General features: G+C 40.9%; 1 protein-coding gene across 1 annotated transcript in view; it reads right to left on the bottom strand.

The window, feature by feature from the left end:
- Positions 1 to 23908, bottom strand: part of LOC122542423 (fibrillin-1-like) — a 610102-nt gene that overhangs the window by 507574 nt on the left and 78620 nt on the right. The window contains exon 6 of the mRNA XM_087981979.1: positions 10305 to 10502. Coding sequence (XP_087838105.1) covers positions 10305 to 10502 — 198 coding nt within the window. The remainder of the gene's footprint in view (positions 1 to 10304; positions 10503 to 23908) is intronic.

A 23908-nucleotide genomic window follows, 5' to 3' on the forward strand; every position in this document is an offset into this window, starting at 1 on the left:
CAACATTCCCCAGGAACTTATCATTAAGTGTGTAAGTCCTGCTTGGATTTGCTTTTCCAAAATGCTGCACCTTGCATTTATCTAAATTAAACTCCATCTGCCACTCCTCAGCCCATTGGCCCATTTGATCAGTTGTATTGAGGTAGCTTTCTACGCTGTCCACGACACCTCCAATTTTGGTGTCTGCAAACTTACTAATTAAACCTTCCAGGTTCACATCCAAATCATTCATATAAGTGATAAAAAGCAGTGGACCCAGCACCAATCCTTGTGGCACAGCACTAGTCACAGGCCGCTAGTGTGAAAAGCAACCCTCCACCACCAGCCTTTGTCTTCTAACTTCAAGCATGTTCTGTATCCAAGTATTCCATGAAACCTAATCTTGCTAACCAGTATCCCATGAGGAACCTTGTCGAATGCCTTACTGAAGTCCATAATAGATCATGTCCACCGCTCTGCCCTCATCAATCTTCTTTGTTACTTCTTCAAAAACTCAATCAAATTCGTGAGACATAATTTCCCAAATACAAAGCCATGCTGACTATTCCTAATCAGTCCTTGACTTTCCAAATACATGGAAATCCTGTCCCTCAGGATTCCCTCCAACAACTTGCTCATCACCAATGTCAGGCTCACTGGTCTATCGCTCCCTGGCTTGTCCTTACCATCTTTCTTAAATAGTGGCACCAGGATAGCCAACCTCCAGTCTTCTAGCACCTCACCTATGACTATCTCAGCAAGGGGCCCAGCAATCATTTTGCTAGCTTCCCACAGACTTCTAGGGTACACCTGATCAGGTTCTGGGGAGTTATTTACCTTTATGCTTCTTTTGAAGATGTCCAGCACCTCCTCCTCTGTAATATGGATATTTTTTAAGATGTCACCATCTATTTACCCACATTCTATATTTCCATATCCTTCTTCACAGTCAACACTGATGCAAAGTACTTGTTTAGTATCTGCCCCATCTCCTGCGGTTCCACACATAGGCTGCCTTGCTGATCTTTGAGGGGCCCTATTTTCTCCCTCGTTACCCTTTTGTCATTTATAAAATCCCTTTGGATTCTCCTTAACCCTATTTGCCAAAGCTATCTCATGTCCCCTTTTTGCCCTCCTGATTTCCCTCTTAAGTATACCTCTACTGCCTTTATACACTTCTCACGATTCACTCAATCTCTGCTGTCCATAACTGATATATGCTTCCTTCTTTTTCTTAACTAAAACCTCAATTTCTCTAGTCATCCAGCATTCCCTACACCTACCAACCTTTCCTTTCACTCTAACAGGGATATACTGTTTCTGGACTCTCATTATCTCATTTTTGAAGACTTCCCAATTTCCAGCCATCCCTTTACCTACGAACATCTGCCCCAATCAGCTTTTGAAAATTCTTGCCTAATACTGTCAAAATTGGCTTTCCTCCAATTTAGAACTTTAACTTTTCGATCCAGTCTATCCTTTTCCATCACTATTTTAAAACTAATAGAATTACGGTCACTGGCCATGCGAAGTGCTCCCCCACTGACACCTCAGTCACCTGGCCTGCCTTATTTCCCAAGAGTAGGTCAAGTTTTGCACCTTCGGCTCATCCACATACTGAATCAGAAAATGATAGAGGTGTACAAGATGATTTGAGGAATAGATAGAGTGGATAGCCAGAGACTTTTTGCCAGGGTGGAAATGGCTATCATCATTCTAAGATGATTGGAGGAAGGTTTAGGAGAGATGTCGGAGGTAGGTTTTTTACACAGAGAGTGATGGGTGCGTGGAATGGTAGTTGGGACAGATACATGAGGGACATTCAAGCAACTCTTGGATAGGCACATGGATGAAAGTAAAATGTAGGTTAGTTTGATCTTAGAGTAGGATGAAAGGTCAGCACAGCATCAAGGGCCAAATGACTTGTACTGTGCTATGTTCTAAGGACTTGGTTCAGTGAATTTCGAAATAGGTTACTTCGGTGTAAGGGTTTGGCTTGATGTATTTGGTTAGGACTCTGAAGGAGTTATTTGAAATTGAGAAAGTATAGGTTCTGTTGTGTAAATATTTAAGCAAAGGGTCAAACTTTCAAGACCAAGAATTAAAAGAAACATTTAAATTAAACTTATCGATGTGAGAGAAGCAAATTCTCTAAGAACAGATGGAATACTGTATTTACTGTGTTTTGAAATCTTTTAAATGGTGAATTATATAAAAGTAGAGTCATAGAGTCATACAGCACAGAAACAGATTTTTCGGTCCAACTTGCCCAAGCTGACCAAATTTCCCAAACTAAGCTAATCCCATTTGCCTGCATTTGGCCCATATCCCTCTAAACCTTTCATATTCATGTACCTGTCCAAGTGTCTTTTATATGTTGTAACTGTGCCTGCATCTACCACTTCCTCTGCCAGTTCATTCCACGTATGAACCAGCCTCTGTGTTAAAAATTGCCCCTTAGGTCCTTTATTAAATCTTTCTCCTCTCACCTTAAACCAATGCCGTCTAGTTTTAAACTCCCCAACCCTGGAAAAAAGACCTTTGCTTTTCACCTTATCCACGCTCCTCATGATTTCATAAAACCCCTGTAGTGTTACTCTTCAACCTCCTATGCTCCAGCGAAAAAAGTCCCAACTTATCCAGCTTCTCCATATAGCTCAAATCGTTCAGTCACAACAATATATTTGTAAATTTTTTCTGCACCCTCTCCAATTTAATACTATCTTTCCTAAAGCAGGGTGATCAGAATTTACAGAGTTCTTCAAAAGTAAACTCATCAGCATACAGTACAAAACAACAATATGTCCCAACTCCTATACTCAACATTGAGCAATGAAAGCAAATGTGCTAAATGCTTTCTTAACCAGTCTGTCTACCTGCAAAGCAATTTTCAATTAACTATGTATCTGAACCCCTAGGTCTCTGTTCTACAACAGTCCTTAGGGCCCTACTATTAACTGTGTAAGCCCTGTCTTTGCTTGTTTTACCTAAATGCAATATCTCGCATTTATCTCAAATAAACTCCATTTGCCACTCCTTAGCCGATTAGCCCAATTGATCAAGATCCTTTGTAATCATATATAACCTTCCTCATCATCCCCTATAACAACAAATTTGGTGTGATCCACAAACATACTAACCAATCTTCCTATATTCTCATCCAAATTGTTTATATAAATGACAAACAGCACTGGACTCCGCTCCGATCCCTACAGAACACCACTGGTCATAGTCTTCCAGGCATAAACAACTCTCCACTACTCACCCTCTATCTCCTACTGGATGGCCAATTTTGTGTCCAAATGGCAAGTTTTCTCTGAATCCCATGTAATCTAACTTTACTAATCAGTCCATCATATAGAACCTTGTCAAAGACTTTATAATAGTCTACTGCTCTGCCCTCATCAATCTTCTTACCATCTGATTATCCTGTCAACATGTATTATGAGAATTTAAATGCTACAGAAAATGAAAAAAAAACAAAAAAAGAAAAAAAACCTTTATATATTCAGCAATGAAGGAAAAATTTTACTCTGTTCAGTTGGTTTTCCATCTGCTGCAGTAGTCAGATTTTCAGTTCTTAAATTAGCTTGATTGCTTCTAATGGGTGCTAATGCATCATAGGACAGTTACAATTATAGACAGATGCAATTTACTCCATTGAGCTTCGCCAGCATTTTGCAAAAACAATTGAGCTAAACTTTATTCTCTCTTCTTTAGATAGATTTTTCCTTTTGAAAGCAAAGTGAATAGACTGCATACCTTTCTGGCATTGCTAACAACCCTGCCATGTCGCTTAGTTCTTCTGACAATCATTTTAAACTAGTGCCCTCTCGCTGTTGACCTTCTGGCCAGTTAGTGAGTTTGCATCTTTCAAATGGTCAACGTGCTCGTTCAGAATCGCCTCTTCTACCCAAACTTTGTACTTCATGGGACCTGACCTCACGCTGATGATGCCTCTTCCCCTTGCAGGCCACTTCCATGATTTCGGCACCAAACCTCATCCCCTGAAGTAAATGGTATCTGATGCTGACAGGAGTCCTGAATCTGGCATTGCCATTCCTGATATTGTTTCATCTTCCCAGTCTGATCAAGGAATAAACCTGGTGTGGACTCTTCTCCCCATTAGCAATTCAGCTGGAGCTATCTCTGTAGTTGCATGAGAGGTGATCCAATAATCAAAGGAACTGAGTATCATGCGAAGTCGTAGGCTGTTTCTATCAGTCTGCCTTCAAATTTGGACTGCATTTTCCACCAGACCATTGGACAACGGACGGTATGGAGCTGTCCTTATGTTGAAAGCCATTTAGGAAATACTCAAATTCTTTGCTGGTAAATGATGGCCTGTTGTTTGTGATCCACACTTCTGGGAGCCCACGTATTGTCATCCTGTCTTTGACAAATTAACTTTATGTATGTCTAACCATATTGAATGGGCATCAATAATGACCGTGAAAAGACCCGCAGAGTCGAAGTGTAACCGAGTGCAGGGTTTACTCAGCCATTCCCATGAATATGGAGGAGCTGCTGGCAGGAACTGTTGTCCTTGCTGGCTCTCTGGGCACTACCTACCAACACAGCTATGTCTGCATCCAATCCTGGCCACCAGACATAACTTCTCACCAACAGTTTTATCTTGGACACCCTGGACAACCCTAGGGGAGTTCAGCCAGTATCTGGCAGCGATCTTTGTTTGGGACAATTACTCTTGCTCCCCATAATGAAATACCGTCCTCTTTGGCGATCTGGTCCAGTAAGGTTTCAATTTTAGTTGTGATGGTCCCTTTGCTTCCTCTTGTTTTAGTTTTGCCAGGACTGCACCTTTTTGCATCCACAGTCTGATATTGTCAGTGGTGACTGGAAGGATGCCGAGAAAGTTTAAAACCAGAACAGACTCTTCCAGTATATCTGATTGTGAGAGGCAGCTCAAGGTGTCTGCATTTGCTATTTGGCCTCCCAGACAATGTTTCAACTTGTAGTTGTGCGCACTTAGAATGAAAGCCCACTGCTGAATTAGAACTGAAGCTGTAGGCAGTGTGGCCTTCTCCTCTTTGCGTAAAGTCTGGATTAGAGTGGTGCTGGAAAAGCACAGCCGGTCAGGCAGCACCCGAGAAGCAGGAAAATCGACATTTTGGGCAAAAGCATCTGCAGTCCTCACTTTTGCGTCCTCTTTGCGTAGTCCTAGCAGGGGTTTGTGGTATGTTCCTATTACAAATTTACATTTATAAAGATTTTGCTGGAACTTTCTCACACCATAGATGATCACCAAACCTTCCTTCTCTATCCAGACGTACTTGCGCTTTGTATCAGCCAAAGTCTGCAAAGCATACGCTATTGGACATTCCTCTCCATTGGACCATCTGTGAACCAACACTACCCCGATATCGGCAAAAGTGATTTCCTGATGAAGGACTTTTGCCCAAAACATCGATTTTCCTGCTCCTCGGATGCTGCCTGACCTGCTGTGCTTTTCCAATACCACTCTTTAGACTCTGATTGCCAGCACCTGCAGTCCTCACTTTTGACTTCCCCGATGTCGTTAGGGGAGGCATCGTATGTCAGGACTAGGTCTCGCTTGGGATCATAATTTGTCAACAATTTAGATGATGCTAGCTGCTTCTTCACTTCCCTAAAGGATATGTCTTGGTTACATAATCAGTTTCAAGGCTGACCCTTTTTCAACAGCAGGTATATGAACTTTCTGTAATACTTCGCCAATCCAAGGAAAGACCTAAGCTCCAGCACAGATGTGGGAGCCGGGTCATCTTTGATCATCCTCAATTTACCTTCCATTGTGTGTAAGCTGGTCTTGTTGATTCTGTAGCCCAATAGGTTACTTGGGGTGCCTGGAACACACTTTTTTCCCTTCTAAGGCATGTGTCTGACTTGGAGAAACATCTAAGGACTATGTCTAAGTTCTTTAAGTGCTCTTTAATAGTCTTCACCATTATTAGCATGCCATCCAGATAAATGGCGACCTGCAGTAGGATGTTCTCCATTGACTGCTGAAAAATGGCAAAGGCTGATGATACCCCAAGGGGCAGTTTCGTATATTGATACTAATCATAGCGGGTATTAACTGTAGCATAATCTGGGAATCTTAATCTAACTGCAATTGCAAATATGCAGTTCGCTTTGGGAAGGACAGCCAACCCCAACTAGCTTTGCGTATAAGTCCATCTTGCATGGCATTGGGTATTTATCCAGCTGCAAGAAGCGGTTTACTGTTTGTTTAAGATCCCCACAAAGGTAAACCAACCTGTTAGGCTTCACAATCGGAATGACCAATGGTGCCAATTCTGCAAACTGTACTGGTTTGATGATTCCTTCACTTTCCAACCTTTTGATTTCTGCCTCTACTTCTGCACATAAGACAAATGGCATTGTGCGGGCCTTGCAGAATTGTGGAATTGCTTTCTGGTCAAAATGCAAAGTGGCCTTGGCTCCTTTGTTAGTCTCCAGACCTTCCTGAAAATCTTTCAGATATTTAACTAGGATTTCACTCAGGCAGCCGTTTTCTAATTGAAAAATGTTGAGCCAATCAAGGTGAATCTTTCTCAACCAATTTTGCCCCATCAGGCTTGGGCCCGAGCCTTTTACTACAATCACTAGTAACTAAACAAGCTGCTTCTCATTTGAGACTGGAACCGAAATTGTGCCTTTAATCTGTAAAGGTTCCCTGATGTAGGTTCTCAGTCTAGCTGAGGTGTTATGCATATTTTAAGGGTTGGAGTCCACGGCAAATGTAGTTAAAGACTGGCTTGGTAATCTGTGATAAGGCCAAGCAGGTATCAATATCCATCAAAATTGGGCGATTATTTAACACAACGTTTATTGTGATTGGTCTGATTTGGATGTTGCTAAGCAATTTAACTGTTCCAAGCCAGATGTAGATGGGCTTTAAGGAGTGTTCACACTCCTGGATACTGGCCTATTCGTTCTGTTACTCAATTCAGGCCTAGTGGGACTCCTTTGCTATCTTGAGTCTGCATACCGGCAGCAACTGCAGCAAAGGAGTGGCTTGCTAATCTGGCTCTTGAAGAAAATGTTAACCCTTTGGCCTAGGTTTTGTGTTGGAATTTTACTGCAAGTTCCTCTGTTCAGTGTATGTCTTGACTGAGGCTATGTAATTATCTTTATTCAGTGCTGTCCTGCAGGCTCAGCTGGCCTGGCAAGGTTGTCCACTTCCACTGGCATACCCTGTACTCATATGCTCCACTTGCCACATTTTCTAATGACAGAATCAGTTGTACCGCCTGTTTGAAATCTAGTTGGGCTTCAGCTCGGAGGCACTTTTGCATAGTTACATCATTAATCCCACATACGAAATGGTCCCTCAGCATCTCATTAACGGTTAAACCAAAGTCACATGCCTCTGCCAGTCATCTTAACCTTGACAAAAATCTCGACAGCAATTCCCTGGTTCTTGAACTGCTGAATAAAACCAATAGCATTTCAAGATGAGAGGAGGATTTGTGTCATAATATTCCTTAACTACATCGTCAACTCTTGAAAGGCTTTAGTATCTATGCCTCAGGAACCTTTTGGCTCCTCATAACCAAAAAAGCTGTGGGTCCACAAGCTGTCAGGAGAATTACTTGTTGTCTTTCATCTGCCACAATGTTGTTTGCCTGGAACAAGTAATGCATTCTTTCCACATACTGGGCCAAATTTTCAACAGCAGGCTTAAACAAGTCAAGCTTCCCAAATAATGACATAATGACAGAAATGCATACCCCCAACACAAAGACAACTGTTGCGATGAGCCAGGCTCCCTTATTAGATCAAGTTAACAGCACCAATCAGGGAACTCATATTCTGGTTGACCTTGTTACAATCACTACACTAACCAAATGGATTCTGTCTTTGATTCCTCCAGGACAACCTCTCCCTCCAGCAATATAATATTCTCATTCACAAATAATGCTACTATCCTATTTCCCTTAAACCTCTTATATCCAAGAATACATTCCAAACAGTCCTGCCCAACTATGAACCATGTCACCTCAATCACCAGAATGCAATACTCCCATAAGGCTATTTGTCATTGTCCTTATTTACCTTGTTCTTTGCATTTACATACATGCATAGTAAATCAATCTTAAACTTTCTTAGTCTGACTTTACCTAATAATCTCCTATTCGTTTCTCTAAGTGCTACTGATCTCTATTAATCCTTTGTTCCCATTTCATCTTTCGAATGCCATACCTTGTTACCCCATCTCTCTGCCAAATTAGCTTACCATGTATATCCTTTTCAACAACTCTAGTAAACAAACCTAACAAGGCCACGTTCTGTTGAAACTGGAACAATCTGGTCTCTACAGTTCACATCTCTCCAGATAACAATCTGTGCTCAGAAATTTAAAAATCTTACCCCCTGTAACATCTCTCAAGGTGCATTTCATCTCTAGCCTCCTATTACTACAACTATCCATTTCTGTAATTTTACCAAATATTCAAATCTGCCACTTTTCATAAACATGATAGTGAAAGAGTCATGTTTCTAAACACTATTCAAAAGAATTGTTTCTAAAGGTGACTAATCATAAGCTCCTCCAGGGAAATTTCATTTTTGACCTTCCTGTTACAATATGATTAAGTAGTGCTATTAGTTTGTCTTACTTTATTCCTAATGTTACGTTTTACTAATGTTATATATTTTATAAAAATGCAAAAGATATGTTACATCTGAAGTGCATGTTTAATATATTACATAAATAACTATTTAAAACTTGGTCGACTTTGGCTAAAAACCTGCAAACATTCAAAAATGTTTCTATCAGTTGTTTTTAATGAACAAGCAGCAGAACAATTAAAAGGTAACAATTAAAGGATTAAAGCATGATTTTGTGAGGGGCAGGTCGTGCCTCACAAACCTTACTGAGCTCTTTGAGAATGTGACGACAAAGTTGTTGAAGGTTGAGCAGTACATGTGGTGTATATGGATTTCAATAAGGCATTTGATAAGGTTCCCCACAGTAAATTCATACAGAAAGTTAGGAGATATGGGATACAGGGAAATGTGGCTGTCTGGATATAGAATTGGCTGGCTGAAAGAAGACAGCGAGTGGTAATGAATGGGAAGTATTTCGCCTGGAAATCGGTGACCAGTGCTGTCTCGCAGGGATCTGTTCTTGGGCCTCTGCTTTTTGTAGGTTTTACAAATGACTTGGATGAAGAAGTGGAAGGGTTGATTAGTAAGTTTGCTGACGACACAAAGTTCAGTGGTGTTGTAGATAGTGTTGAGGGCTGTTGCAAGCTACAACAAGATATTGATACGATGTAGAGCTGAGCTGAGAAGTGGCAGATGGAGTTCAACCTGGATAAATGCTTCATTTTGGAAGGTTGAATTTGAATGCGGAATACAGGGTTAAAGACCGGATTCTTGGCACTGTGGAGGAACAGCGGGATCTTGGGGTCTACCTACATAGATCCCTCAAAGTTGCCACCCAAGTTGTTAGGGTTGTTAAGAAAGCATACGGCGTTTTGACTTTCATTAACAGGAGGATTGAGTTTAAGAGCCGCAAGGTTTTGCTGCAGCTCTACAAAATCCTGGTCAGACTACACTTAAAATATTGTGTCAAGTTCTGGTCGCCTCATTATAGGAAGGATATAGATGGTGTGGACAGGGTGCACAGCAGATCTCCCAGGATGCTGTCTGGATCAGAGGGCTTGTCGTATGAAGAGAGATCGAGTGAGTTAGGGCTTTTCACACTGTAGAGGAGGAGGAAGAGAGGCGACTTGATCGAGATTTGCAAGGTAATGAGAGACATAGATAGAGTAAATAGCCAGAGACTTTTCCCACAGCAGAAATGACAGTAACAAGGGGTCATAATTTTAAGGTGATTGGAGGAAGGCATAGGGGAAATGTCAGAGGTAGGTTCATTACGCAAAGAGTGGTGGATGCTTGGAATGCAATGCCAGTGGTGGTAGTAGAGTCAGAGACATTAGGGACATTTAAGCGACTGCAGGACAAGCAAATGGACGGCAGTAAATTGAGAGTGCGTAGGTTAGGCTGATCTTCATTACGATAAATGCTCGTCACAACAGTGAGGGCCGAAGGGCCTATATTGTGCTGTACTGTTCTATGGTCTTAGCATTTGGTTCACTAAAATATTGTATACATTCAAGCACTGTGATCAAACGATTTCTGGTTTTTACTCCAACTGACAATAGCCAATCTGTGGCAAATTTAGGGAACCATGCCCTAAGGATGAATAATCTCTTTAAGATTGCTTTCATCTTGTATTTACGAAACAACAGAAGTTAATTAAACATGATTTTTAATTACATTTGAAAAATTCTATGTGATTAATTTCTTACCTTGACAAGCTCCTGTTTTAATATTTGGAATAAAACCACGACGACATGGTTGTGGTTGGGCGGGACACATCTCACATGGATGCCCCCAGGCTCGTCCAACTGTTGCACAACAAAGGATTTTGGTACAGACAATGCCAGTCAATTGTCCTTGGCACATCTGTTTTTCTACTGATGTGAAACATGGTCCAGTTCTGTAATCTGAAATACAAAATGTACCATTCTAGTCGATTCACCTCACCTGCCATTTGGCATTCAATGAGCATCAGCATTTTACTAACAGCATCCTGGGTATCACTCTCAAGAAGTTGAACTGAACAAGGCATAAAGGTATTGCGGCTACAAAGGCAAGTTGTAGATTTGGAATTTCCACTGAGCAACTAATTTCCTGACTCCTCGATACCTGCCCATTATCTGCAAGGTATCACAGTATGATGAAAAACTCTCCACTTATCCTAAGGAGTACAGTTCCAAAGGTACAAACCTAGGCAAAGCAGCCAAACAATTAACAGCCCATCTATTTCATATACCGAATTGCATATATCAATGCGTGTGGGTGCCACAAGTGGGTGTGCGCATGCGTGTGTGTAAATCTTTAGCTTTTCTGATAACTCTGAGAAAGTGGGATTTGATTTCCAGCGCATTACCCCAGTGGGTCAGGTCAATTGATGCTGGCCTTGCCAACGATACCCACATAACACAAAAGTATTTTTTTAAAAAGCCTGGATGGGGTCTTTGAGGTTCATCACCGAGAGTGGCTTAGTGACATAAGTACTGTCCAAAATCATGAATTAATGAGCAACATTTCTACCAGGCTTAGCCTGTGGCAAGTGGTAAGGGAATCAACAAAAAGGAAAGCTCTACTTGGGTTTTTGCTCATTAATCTACCTACCAATAACAATAGTAGTAGAAGTGACCATTTTGCAGACCTTGTCGGGACAAAGCCCAGTCTTCAAAGTAACACATCAGGTTGTGGCACTAGCACTATATTAAATTGGATAGATTCGGAACAGGTGCAGCAGCTCAGATCTGGGCACCTTTGAGGCACCAGCATAAGATGACTTGCATTCAACCCCAATCTGTAAATCCCATGGTCCAGCATGTAGGAGGTGCTTCATAACATTCTCATCCTCAATAAAAGGACAGACCCACAAATCAGTAAAAGAAACTAGGCTGATGTATTTGCAACTTTTTTCAAGGAGAACTGTCCCAGCATGACAATGCCAACCTTTAGACAATTTGATTCACTTAATGCGACTTCAGGAAAAAGCTGAATGCACTAGATACTGTTGACCTTGGCAACATTTTAGCACATTTCCCTCTATATGCCATCCCTATTCAAGGTTCAAGTAGGTAGTTTACCACCAACTTCTCAGAGATAAGGGAGAATGAGCAATACATGCACCCAAACATATAGGACTCTAGAGCTAGCCATTCCCCTAGCTATGCTGCTCCATTAATTCTAAAATATTGTCATATTCCAGTCAACAAGGAAAATTGACCAGGTTGTCTTTTTCATTAAAAGCAGGACAAATCCAATCTAACAAATTACCATCCCCATGGAAGGAAGTGATAGACAATATCACTGACAATGATAATGACAAAGTTAAAAATCACACAACGCCAGGTTATAGTCCAACAGGTTTAATTTGGAGCGCACTAGCTTTCGGAGTGACACTCCTTCATCAGGTGATAGTGGAGGAGTGTCGCTCCGAAACCGAGTGTGCTCCCAATTAAACCTGTTGGACTATAACCTGGTGTTGTGTGATTTTTAACTTTGTACACACAGTCCAACACCGCCATCTCCAAATAATGATAATGACAACAACCCTCTGACTGTCTCCTGGGCAGGTAAACACTATGTGTGAATAATACATGGACAGAGCATCCAAACTGTAATAGAGAAAGGGCTGTTCCAAAACCTGGAAGATTCTTTCTCACCTTTTGCTGTAAGCCTTCTCACAGTGACTGAAAGACTGAACAATTAATGTGCCAACTGCCCTGTGTTTGTAGTAAAGGATTTGGGAAGAATAAGAATCTTAGAATTGGAAGAACTTGGGAAGTGAAAAGGATACCTGATCAAATCCTGTAGGCTAGTGCTACTGAACTATTATTCTAGTCTTTTTTCTCCACTCCTAATATTTGTTTGTTTGTTTGTGTGTAAATGTCTGCATGCATATAGGGTTTAGAAACGGCGCTAGAGAGTCATCTAGGAAAGTTTAAGTCGATGATTCATATTTTGTTTTCCTGTGGTAGTACAGGAAAGTACAGAAGTCTGGTCAGTGTTTTGTTAACCTGAGTCTATTAGATAGGTAAACAGTAAACCTTTGACTACTTTGTTTAAATCTCTAACTTTTGTGATGATCCGCACGGTTCACAACTCCACCAACTTTAGTGTTATCTGCAAATTTACTAACCCATTCTTCTACGCCTTCATCCAGGTCATTTCTAAAAATGACAAACAGCAGTGGCCCCAAAACAGATCTTTGGGGTACACAACTAGTAACTGAACTCCAGGGTGAACATTTTCCATCAACACCACCCTCTGTCTTCTTACAGCTAGCCAATTTCTGATTCAAACCACTAAATCACCCTCAATATCATGCCTCTGTATTTTCTGCAACAGCCTACCGTGGGAAACCTTATCACACGCTTTACTGAAATCCATGTACACCACATCAATTGCTTTACCCTCATCCACCTGTTTGGTCACCTTCTCAAAGAATGCAATAAGGTTTGTGAGGCAAGACCTGCCCTTCACAAAACCATGTTGACTATCCCTAATCAAATTATTCCTAATAATTTCCTAATCACATTCAACAAATTTCTTTCACTGTTTACACTCCACAACATTTCATCTTGTTACTTCTCTCCAACAAACCCTGTTCATTCTCTTCCAAACATACATTTAAAAGCTATTCAACAAGTATATCTCCTCTTTCCATAAGATCCATACAAAACACTTCAAATCAATTTCTTTTGAAGTTGCTTCTCAAAATGTTTATTCAGCTTTCCATTTAAGTCTGTTCTTGGCAAATACAAAGTTACAAGTCACACAATATCAGGTTATAGTCCAACAGGTTTATTTGGAAGTACGAGCTTTCAGAGCGCTGCTCCTTCATCAGGTAACTAGTGGGGCAGGATCGTGAGACACAGAATTTATAGCAAAAGATCACACTAGTTTGCAATTAAAATGATATATTGCTTAGCAATAACCTGGTCAAATGACACTTAGGTTGGTTTCCTCCAGGGCTACTCAGTTCCTGTCCTCATTACAGCTTTTGTTCAAATTTGGGTTCCAGATTTTATTAATATTAATATTTCATTAATACATACATCCCAGACTGCTTTTAAGTCACATTCTCAAGATAACTTAAGGTTTTATTTTTAAAAAAATGCCATCTCAGCTCAGACAATGCATTAAAGGTATGAGTTTAGAGTCTGTCTGTATCCAATCTTAGCTGTATCGGCTCTATGTCCAAAGTAGGAATTTATAAAATGTTCCCTGGATTGACTGCCTGTAGGTTGCGTGAATGTATCTGCAAATACAAATTCACCCCATAGATGGATGTGAGAGAGAGAGAGAGAGAGATTGTGTGTGTGTGTGTATGTGCGCGACTGTGCGTGAGAGAGTGTGTGTTTGCGTGTGTGTTTGCATGTGTGCGTGCTTGGTCGTGTGTGTGAGTGTGATGGAGTATAAGCATATGACAGGATGTGTGCGTGGGTGAGAGTATGTGGGGTGCATGTGCATTTGTCAGAGAGAGAGAGAGACTGTGTATGAGAGAGGGTCCACGTGACTGTGACTGTGACTGTATATAAGAGTATGTGTATGTGTTCTTTGTGTGTGAGAGTGTATAGTGTAATGGTGTCACCTATAGTGTGACATGAACCCAAGGTCCCAGTTGAGGCCATCCTCATGGGCACCGAATTTGGCTATCAGTCTCTGCTCGGCCACTCTGCATTGATGCATACCTTGAAGTCCACCTTGGAGGATGATCACCCAAAGACCCAAGGCCGAACTTCCCTGACCGAAGTCTTTCCCGACTGGGAGGGAACATCCCTGTCTGTCGATTGTTGCGTGGTGTCCATTCATCCATTGTTGTAGCGTCTGCTTAGTCTCGCCAATGTACCATACCTCAAGGTATCCTTGCCTGCAGCGTATGAGAACGCTGACAACATCAGCTGAGTCACACGACACCATGCAACAATAGCCAGACAGGGATGTTCCCTCCCAGTCGGGGAACACTTCAGTGGTCAAGGACATTCTGCCTCAGATCTTCAGGTGACCATCCTTCAAGGTGGACTTCATGATATGCAACAACGCAGAGTGGCCGAGCAAAGGCTGATAGCCAATTTTGGTACCCATGAGGTTGGCCTCAACCAGGGCCTTGGATTCATGTCACACTACAGTTGACCCCACTAAACTATACATTCACACAAACACACACACTTACGCAGAACCTCTCTCATACTATACACTCTCTCTCAGACACACACACACGGATACAATCCCTACACTCACCCCCATGCACACATTTTCTCACAGGCTTATACTCTGTCATACTCATTCACATACTCTATCAAGCATGCACACTCGCAAACACATGCTCTCTCACACACATTCACACTCACACACCCTCTCTCTCCCTCACATGCACACATACCCAAACGTAAGTCTATGGGGTGACTGTGCATTTGCAGAACCTTTTTTGCAGATACGTTCTATTTTTGCTCTAAAAAGCACACAATATGCACGCAGCCAATCCAGATAAAGACTCAGGATTGGGATACTCCAACTTCACACCTTTAATACATTGTTTGAGTTAACATGTCACCTTTTTTTGATAAAATCTTAAGTTATCTCGAGAATTGACTTAAAAGAAGTTCTGGGATTTACATATTAATGAACCGAAACCTGCAACCCTTTCTAAAAGACAAAAGAGTTAACAGCTATCTAGGTTTGTTCAATATATCATTTTAATTGCATGACACTGTGATCTTTTGCTATAAATTCTGTATCTTATGAACCTGCCTCACTAGTTACCTGATGAAGGAGCAGTGCTCTGACAGCTCGTACGCCCAAAATAAACCTGATCGACTTTAATCTGGTGTTGTGAGATTTTTAACTTTGTCCACCCCAGTCCAACACTGGCACCTCCACATCATGGCTCACCAAATATGGCCTTTTCCACTACTACCTTGTTCTTATTTCTTTGTTGCATCTTCCATCTGCAGATAGTATGTATCAAAATATTTCAAATGTTTGTACCTATTCTCGATCTCTTCCTTCTATATGTAACTATTTCTTGGTGACTTTGAGACATGCATTGGTCCTGCCAATGTTCACCTTCTTCTTCCCAAATTTAAAAAAAAGCTGTAATGAGGACAGGAACTGAGTAGCCCTGGAGGAAACCAACCTAAGTGTCATTTGAACAGGTTATTGCTAAGCAACTGCTGCTTCATAGTACTGCTGATGACACCTTCCATCACTTTACTGATGATTAAGAAGATGATATGGTGTTACATGACCAGGTTAGATTTTTCCTGCTCTTTGTGTACAGGACATATGTGGTAACTTCCCACATTTTCAGATAGATAATTTGGAAATGCTTGGCAAGGGGCAAGGCAAGGTCTGGAACACATCTTCATTACTATTGCCGGAATGTTATCACGGTCCATAGCCTTTGCAGTTTCTAGTGCCTCCAAACATTCCTTGTATCACATGGAATGAAAGATAGCGACCTGCGATGTTTGAGACCTTTGGATTCATTAATTTTCCATAAATATTGGAGAAGACTGATGATAAGCAACAGCCTTGTCAAATACCTCTTAAAATCACACGGTTCTGGTTCCCCATTAGCTACTCATCATTTCTGTTTGTTCTAGATTTTTTTCTACCTCTTCAGAATACTCCATCTACTTCTTTCCTGGAATCTAAACTGATGATTCTCTCAAGCAGCTCCATTTGTTCACACCCATTCTTCTGTTAGAATTCTCAATACTACCTTCTTTTCCAAAACCAGACATCAACCTGTTTTTAGCTACATAGTGAATGCAATCTCCTTGTAGGCAAATACCTTTGCACAGCTCCACAAACATAAATGTTAAGCTCTTTCCATGTTTTTAAATAATTCTGTAGTTTTTTCATCTAATCCAGCCATTTATCCAGTTTTGATCCCATTATTGCTGCTTCTATCTCACTCTCCATTTCTAGATAATACAAAATCAATATCAACTCTTTTTCTGATTCAAGCAGGTCAGGTATTTAAATCTTTCCATACAGACTGTCAAAATGATTCTTCCAACATTTTTCTCATTTTTTTTTCAGGTTTTTTTTTAAATAATGCTCCTTCATATTCTCTACCACTGTTGCTTTCAGAGTCTTACAGAAAGTGTCACAAAATCTGCTTTGCCTTTTTGATACACAAAATTTAACTTTGCTGGTCAACCCAAATCTTTGAGTATATCATACTGCTGTTTCAACCGATCTTCCATGATATCTCTTCCAGTGTCCCTGGCAACGATCTGTTTAGGAAGTATGTCCAGCTGCATGTTGAGGCTGGAATGGCAGGTTCAACTCACTATGTGCCATCTGCAAAGCTCAGACTGCCACAGATAGCATGTTCAGTGAAGGAATCACATTGCTGGTAAAGAATGAACAGGTAGAAAGGGGATGGGTGACTACAGGCAGAACAGAGGAGGGAAAGTAATGCTGAAGTCCCTTGTAACCACCCCCCCCCCCCCGCCCCCCTATCAGATATTACCATTTGGATACTCTTAGGGGGTAATATCACAAAGTTTGCAGATGATACCAAGTCGGGTGGGAGGGTGAACTGTGCAGAGGATGTAGAGATCCTTCAGCATGGCCAGGACAGCTTGGGTAAGTGGGCAAACCAATGGCAGATCAGTATAATTTTGATAAATGCTTCACTTTGGAAGCAAAAACAAGAAGGCAGATTACTACCTGAATGGCTATAAATTGGGAGAGGGGAGTGTGCAGCGGAACCTGGGTGCCCTTTGTGTACCAGCATGCAGGTACAGCAGGTGGTAAAGAAGGCAAATGGTACGTTGGCCTTCATTGCAAGAGGTTTCAAGTACAGAGGCAGGTAAGTGCTGTTGCAGTCAGATACACAGTGCTTTGGTGAGACCTATCCTGTACCTAGAATATTGTATACAGTCTTGGTCTCTTTTTCTGAAGAAGGATGCTCTTGCCCTGAAGGAAGTGCAGCAAATGTTTATCAGGCTGATTCCAGGGATGGCGGGACTGATGTATAAGGAGAAAATGACATGTTTAGGATTGTATTCACTGGAGTTCAGACAAATGAGGGAGAATGTCATAAGACTATTAAAATTCTAACAGTACGAGGCAGGGTAGATGCAGGGAGGATGTAAATACAAGATGGAAGAATTGATTGTTAAGCCTTTCATCTGTTAGAATACAGTGATAGTTTCACTTCTTTCATGTGTAAATCACAAAACCCTTTTTTTTAAAGTTGCATTCTCAGGTTAGCTGTTAACAATGGTGATAGCTAGACAATATGTTGAAGGTGTTAGCCCCCTGTGTCCTCTGTCTATGACCTGATGTTTAGATTGATTCCAATCTAAAAAGTGAGATAACAGAGTTTTACATAAATTCATGCAGTTTTTGAGCTCAGAGTTCTACATGAATGTATGTGGTTTTTGAGCAAAGTGCAATGTAACTCTGAAAGTACCAAATAAATTCACCACACAAAATATATGTGTGCATGTGGGTCTTTGTCTGTCTGTGTGTGTTTCTGTCTGGGATGGGGGTTGTGAGTGTGAGAAAGTGTGTTTGTGTGTGTGTGTGTGTGTGTAGTGAGTGCAGAGTGTCTTAAGTCTGTGAGGGGGTGCATGTGTGGGAGTCTGTGTGTCTATAAGGGTGTATGTGGGTGTCTGTGTGCGCGTCTGTGTGTTTCTGTGTCTGTGTGTATGTGAGAGTGTGTGTGTGTAGGAATATCTGTGTGTGTGTGTGTGTAATGCAATGGTGATCACCTGTAATGTGACATGAACCCTGGGTAGTCAGCGATGATAATGCTATTGAACGTCATGGGGAGATGGGGAGATTTTCTCTTGTTGAAGATGATCATTGCCTGGCTCTTTTGTGGCATAAATATTGCTTGCTGCTTGTTAACCCAAGTCTAGAAGTTGTCTAGACTTGCTGCATTTGGACATGGACAGCTTCAGTCTCTGAAAGAGTTGTGAATGGTGCTAAACATAGTGCAAGCAAAAGCAAATATCCCATTTCAGACCATTTGATGGATAAAAGGTCATTAATGAAGCAACTGAACATTGTTTAGCCTCGGAAATTCCTGCAGTTACTTCCTAGGACTGAGATTATTGAGTTTTAACAATCATTACATTACCATCTTCTTTAACAATAGGTGTAACTCCAACCAGCAGAGACATCCCTGGGTTAACTTCAATTTGGCAAGGCCTTCTGTTGCATAGTTGGTTAAATGTGGCTTTATGTTTAGGGCAGTCACAACTATCTATTCTCTGAACGCACTCAAATATTTTCCATTGCTACTTTCTATTTAACATCAACTGAATATATGTGGCTTCTGTTTTGGAAAGAATATTGCACATTACTAAAGCAGGTTGCATTTTACTAAGTAAAAGTAAAACCCATTCACAGACTGGGGACTCCCTGTAATTTAAAGCTTAATGGGAGAGGGAGAGGCAGTGACATAGTGGTAATATCATTGGATGAGTAATCCAGGAGTCCAGATTAATAGCCTGGGCTTACTGGTTCAAATTCCATCAGAACAGCTAATGAAATATCAGTTCAGTTCATATATCTGGCATATAAAGATGGTCTCAGTAGACAGCACAAAACCACGATCAACTGTCATAGGAACCCACCTGGTTCACTCATGGAAGGAAATCTGTCAACCTTATCCAGTCTGGCCTACAAGTAAATCCAGATGCATATCAATATGGGTGATTCTGAAATTGCCAGCAAGGCACTCCGTTCAAGGACATTTGCCTTCCAGTTATGCCCATGAAAGAATAAAGAAAATAACTTTCTGTTTCAGAAGTCTAGATGTTTCATTGATATTGTTCACTAAATGCTGTTTCATATGAAATAGTTATCTCTAATTAACATTTGTCATTTTAGAAAGTGTACAATGGTTTTATTATGCCTGTTCCATTATTCTGTATGGTTTGCAAACACTGCACAAGAATTGTTTAATTTAAAGCAAATCCAATTAATATGTAGCTTGATTCCATTTTAAAACAGGCTGAATGCTTCACCTTACAGAGATGTTGGTTGCAGGTGAATACAGGATCACCACTTGAAAAATCTCTAACAGAAGCTGAAACAAACTTTAAGTATAGCTTCAAGTAACTTCCGATATCAGGGATGATGGTTAAATCTAGGTTCAAATTTGATCTGAGTGTTCTGATGCAAATACTTTTTAAGATCACATGCTTACTCAAAATGGGCTGGGCATTACCAAAATCTACTGAAATTCACAAAAACAGACACAGCAAATCAAAGTTATCATTAACATGCCTCATTTCTAAAAGGCCATACTTGATGACTGTTCAATATTCTTCAAATACAATACAATGTCGCTAGGGCAGCACTAAAATCCAACAGTACCTGCTATTCTGTACAGTTATGAAATACAGGATTATCAAGTGCTCAGGTTAACATAGTTTTCATCAATAGCAATTCATCAGATATATCAGGTAAAACAATACAATAATAACTAACTAAGCCTCAATCCCTAGTTGTATCAGTGCAAAATTTATTAGCCAGTCAAAACATATTTGTTACATTTCTATGAAGGAAAACTTCATTTTTATGCACATTCATAAACCTTGCTTCAAAATCATACCAACAAATACTCTTTGTAGGACTGCCATCACTCTCAGCAAATAATACGCTTTGGTCAGAATTCCTTCAGAAACACTACACTATCCTCATCCATGATTTCCTGCAATTTGAGAAACAGCTGGGTTCACTCCAGTTGCCTTTCCATCTGGCCAACACTCCGGTCAGGTTGATTGCTTCTGCAACATTTGGAAGCAATCATACCTTGAGATGTCTTGAAGTGAGCTAATAATGCCAACAAATAATAAGTCTCTGCTCTCTGGTCACTGTTCATCAATGGAAGAAGTGTCTTCCTGTCTATCCTATCTATGCTCCTCATAATTTTATACAACTCAATCACATTTGCTCTCAATCTTCTCTGCTCTGACTAAAACAACCCCAGTCTAACCAATCAGTCTTCATTACTGAAAATCTCCAGCCTATGCAACACTCCTGGTAAATCGCATGCTATCATGTCCATCCCATAATGTGGATTCCAAAACTGCACACAATAATCTAGGTGTGGTCTAACCAACATTTTATACAGTTCCAGCATAACCTCCCTGGTCTTAAATTCTATACCTTAGCTAATAAAAGCAAGTATCCCATATATCTTCTTTATTTTATCTACCTGTCCTGATACATTCATGCACACCAAGGTCCCTCTGATTCTCGGTGATTCCCAGGATGGCACACAATAATCTGGATGTGGATTCCAGAACTGCACACAATAATCTAGCCGTGATCTAACCAAAGTTTTATACAGTTCCAGCAAAACCTCCCTGATCTTAAATTCTATACCTTAGCTTAAAAAAAGCAAAAGTATCCCATATATCTTCTTTATCTATCTGTCCTGATACATTCATGCACACCAAGGTCCCTCTGATTCCCAGGACCTACTAGTCATCATGTATTAATACCCTTGCCTAGTTTGTTCTGCCCAAGTGCATCACTTCTCATTTAACTAGACTGAATTCCATTTGCCACTGGTTACCCCATCTCTATTCTCCTGAAGCTATCCTCCTCACTATCTACCATCCCACCAATTTTTGAAACATCTGCAAACATACTGATCAACCCTCCCACATTCAAGTTTACATTATTTATATATACTACAAACAGAAACAGCCTCAACACTGATCCCTTCCATGGAATCCCACTGAACACAGACTTTCAATCGGCAAAACACCACTAAACCATTACCGTCTGCTTCCTGCCCCTCAACCAATTCTGTATCCAATTTGCCAAATTTCTTTGGATTCCACAGACTCGTACCTTTGCTATCAGTTCCCATGCAGGACCTTATCAAAAGCATTGTTGAAGTCCAAGCAGTCTATATCAAAAGCATTGCTCTCATCTACATATCTGTCATTACCACGTTAAAAAATTCAATCAGGTTGGACAGGTAGGATCTCTTAACAAAACTATGCTGACTGTCCATGATTAACCTCTGCTTCTGCAAATGCATATTAATTCTGTCCCGAGAATTGTTTCCAATAGCTTCTTCACCACTGAGGTTTAACTGACTCAGTTTATTCCTTATTCCCTTCTTGAATAATGGTAACATATTGGCTGTCACCCACTTCTCTGGCACCTCTCCTGCGGCCAGAGAGGAAGTGACAATCTTTGCAAATGTCCCTTGCCACACTCAATAGCAACATTGGGATATAGTTCACCTGGCCCTGCAGATTTATCTATGTATAAGCCTGTCAGACCACTCAGAACCTCTTCTATATCCAAGCTATCACAGACCTTTCTCCTCAATTTCTATAACATATTGTCCCTCTCACTACTGACCATCGACACAAGCTATTCATTTAGAACCATAAATCCTCTGGTTCCAATGCACAAATTACCACTGTGTTCCTTAACGAACCCTGCTCTTTCACTTATTATCATTTTACCCTTAATATACCCTGTAGTTAATACATATGGAAAGATAGCGGTGGAGTAGCAGGTCTGAGCCTTGGGCTTGTCTATTCTTGTCTGCTTTCTTTCTCTTTTTCTCTTTTCTTCTTTTTGCTTTTGCTCTTTTTCTTTTTTTCCTTTTTCTTTAAAACTAGAGAGTGCAAATAAAGGTGGTGGCCTGCAGTGGCAGCAGCAACAGCAATGCCTGGATGAGCCAGATCCTGCTCCATCCCATTCCAGGGTCTCTAGGCAAGTGAAGAACAAGTCACAAGTTGACTCTCCTGGCCAGACTCATAGGCTGGTCTGCAGCTAAGCCTGGGCACCTGATGGAGCAGAGGACCCCAATGAGGTCATCAGATGGGGACCAAGAGGTATGGAATTTGCACATCCGCAGGCCGATGGTGCCAACTTGGGCACAACGGTCACGATTGTGACAGCAATGGAGACACATAATCAAGAGCCCAGCACCTATTACAGAGACGCCAGCCAATGTTAAGCAATAATTAGACGAGCAGAGGAGGAGGACCAAGAAGAGTATAGAAAGATGAACTCTATGGCAGTAAAATCTTGCATTATATTCAGTGTTTCAATATGGTGCAGGAACTTTGCAACACATTTATATAACACAGGAAAAGACACTTTTCACTGTATTTTTATTTGCATGTGACAATAAATTTAAATCTAATACCTGTAAAGCAATTTAGGATTTTCCTTTATTTTACCTGTGTCCTTTCATATCCACTTGCAGCTCTCTTGCTCTCCCTTCTAAGTTGAACCTTACATATTCTATACTCCTCTAGGACTTCTGCTGTTTTGAGCCCTTGGGATCTACTATAACTTTACCTTTTCTCTTAATTCATTGCTGTATATAACCTTGACATTCAGGATTTGATGGCCCCACCCTTTTTCTTTATTGCTACATGTTGGCTCTCTACTCTCTATAATTCCTTCTTGAATGCATCCCAATGTTCTGAGAAGACTTACCTGAAAGTATGTAGACCCCGTTTATTCTAGCCAAGTCATATCCAGTGTTATTAAAGTCAGCCTGACCTGAGTCAAAAACTTTGATTTCAGACTCATCTTTGTCCTTTTCTGTAACAATTTGGAATTTAACAAAGTTATGATCACTCCCTGTAAGTGAAGACAGGTCCACGTAGCATGGCAGCAAGAGGTAATTAATTTCTCACGCAAGGGCCTTATTTGATGGAAGGTAGTTTGTCCATCACCATTCCCACTATGCACTTAATCAAGGTTGATTACCACCCATTACCATCCCACCTGATAAAATGTCCTCATTGCCTCGATATTTGCCATGGAAGAAGAGTACATGGGAAGAATGTGCAAACTCCACGGTTTCCCGAGGTTGGAATCAAACCCAGGTCCTTGGTGCTGTGAGGCAGCAGTGCTAACCACTGAACCACTGTGCTGCCCTTTACTCTTTTATGCTGATGCCCATTCCTTGCCAATTCAGTTTAAACCTTCGCCAATCACAGTGAACCTCCAGTCCAACCTCAATCACTCACATTTTAATTTTAATGATCCGGGCAACCAACTTGTTCTCAAGAAATGTGTTGACTATTTAAATTGCTTAATGACACTGCATGCCTCATATATAATCTACTCTTTGGGTTTAATTTTTCCTTAAGTTTATCACAACCCCACATTTTTAGGAAGTGTTGGTATGCTCCTCCACAACTACACTACTACCCAGCTGCAGATCCTCGACCTGCACCTAGATTGTGACCACTCCCAAAACATTCCCTAAGAAGGAAGGCTTCTGCCCAAAAAGGAGCCAAATCTGTCTTTTAGGCTGCCATTTGGGTGAAAAACCTGCTTGAACAAATAAAGACACACACTT

Source organism: Chiloscyllium plagiosum, unplaced genomic scaffold (assembly GCF_037043375.1).
Source record: "Chiloscyllium plagiosum isolate Xiang-an unplaced genomic scaffold, Cpla_swu_hap1 HiC_scaffold_42, whole genome shotgun sequence".
Classification (NCBI taxonomy): Eukaryota; Metazoa; Chordata; class Chondrichthyes; order Orectolobiformes; family Hemiscylliidae; genus Chiloscyllium; species Chiloscyllium plagiosum.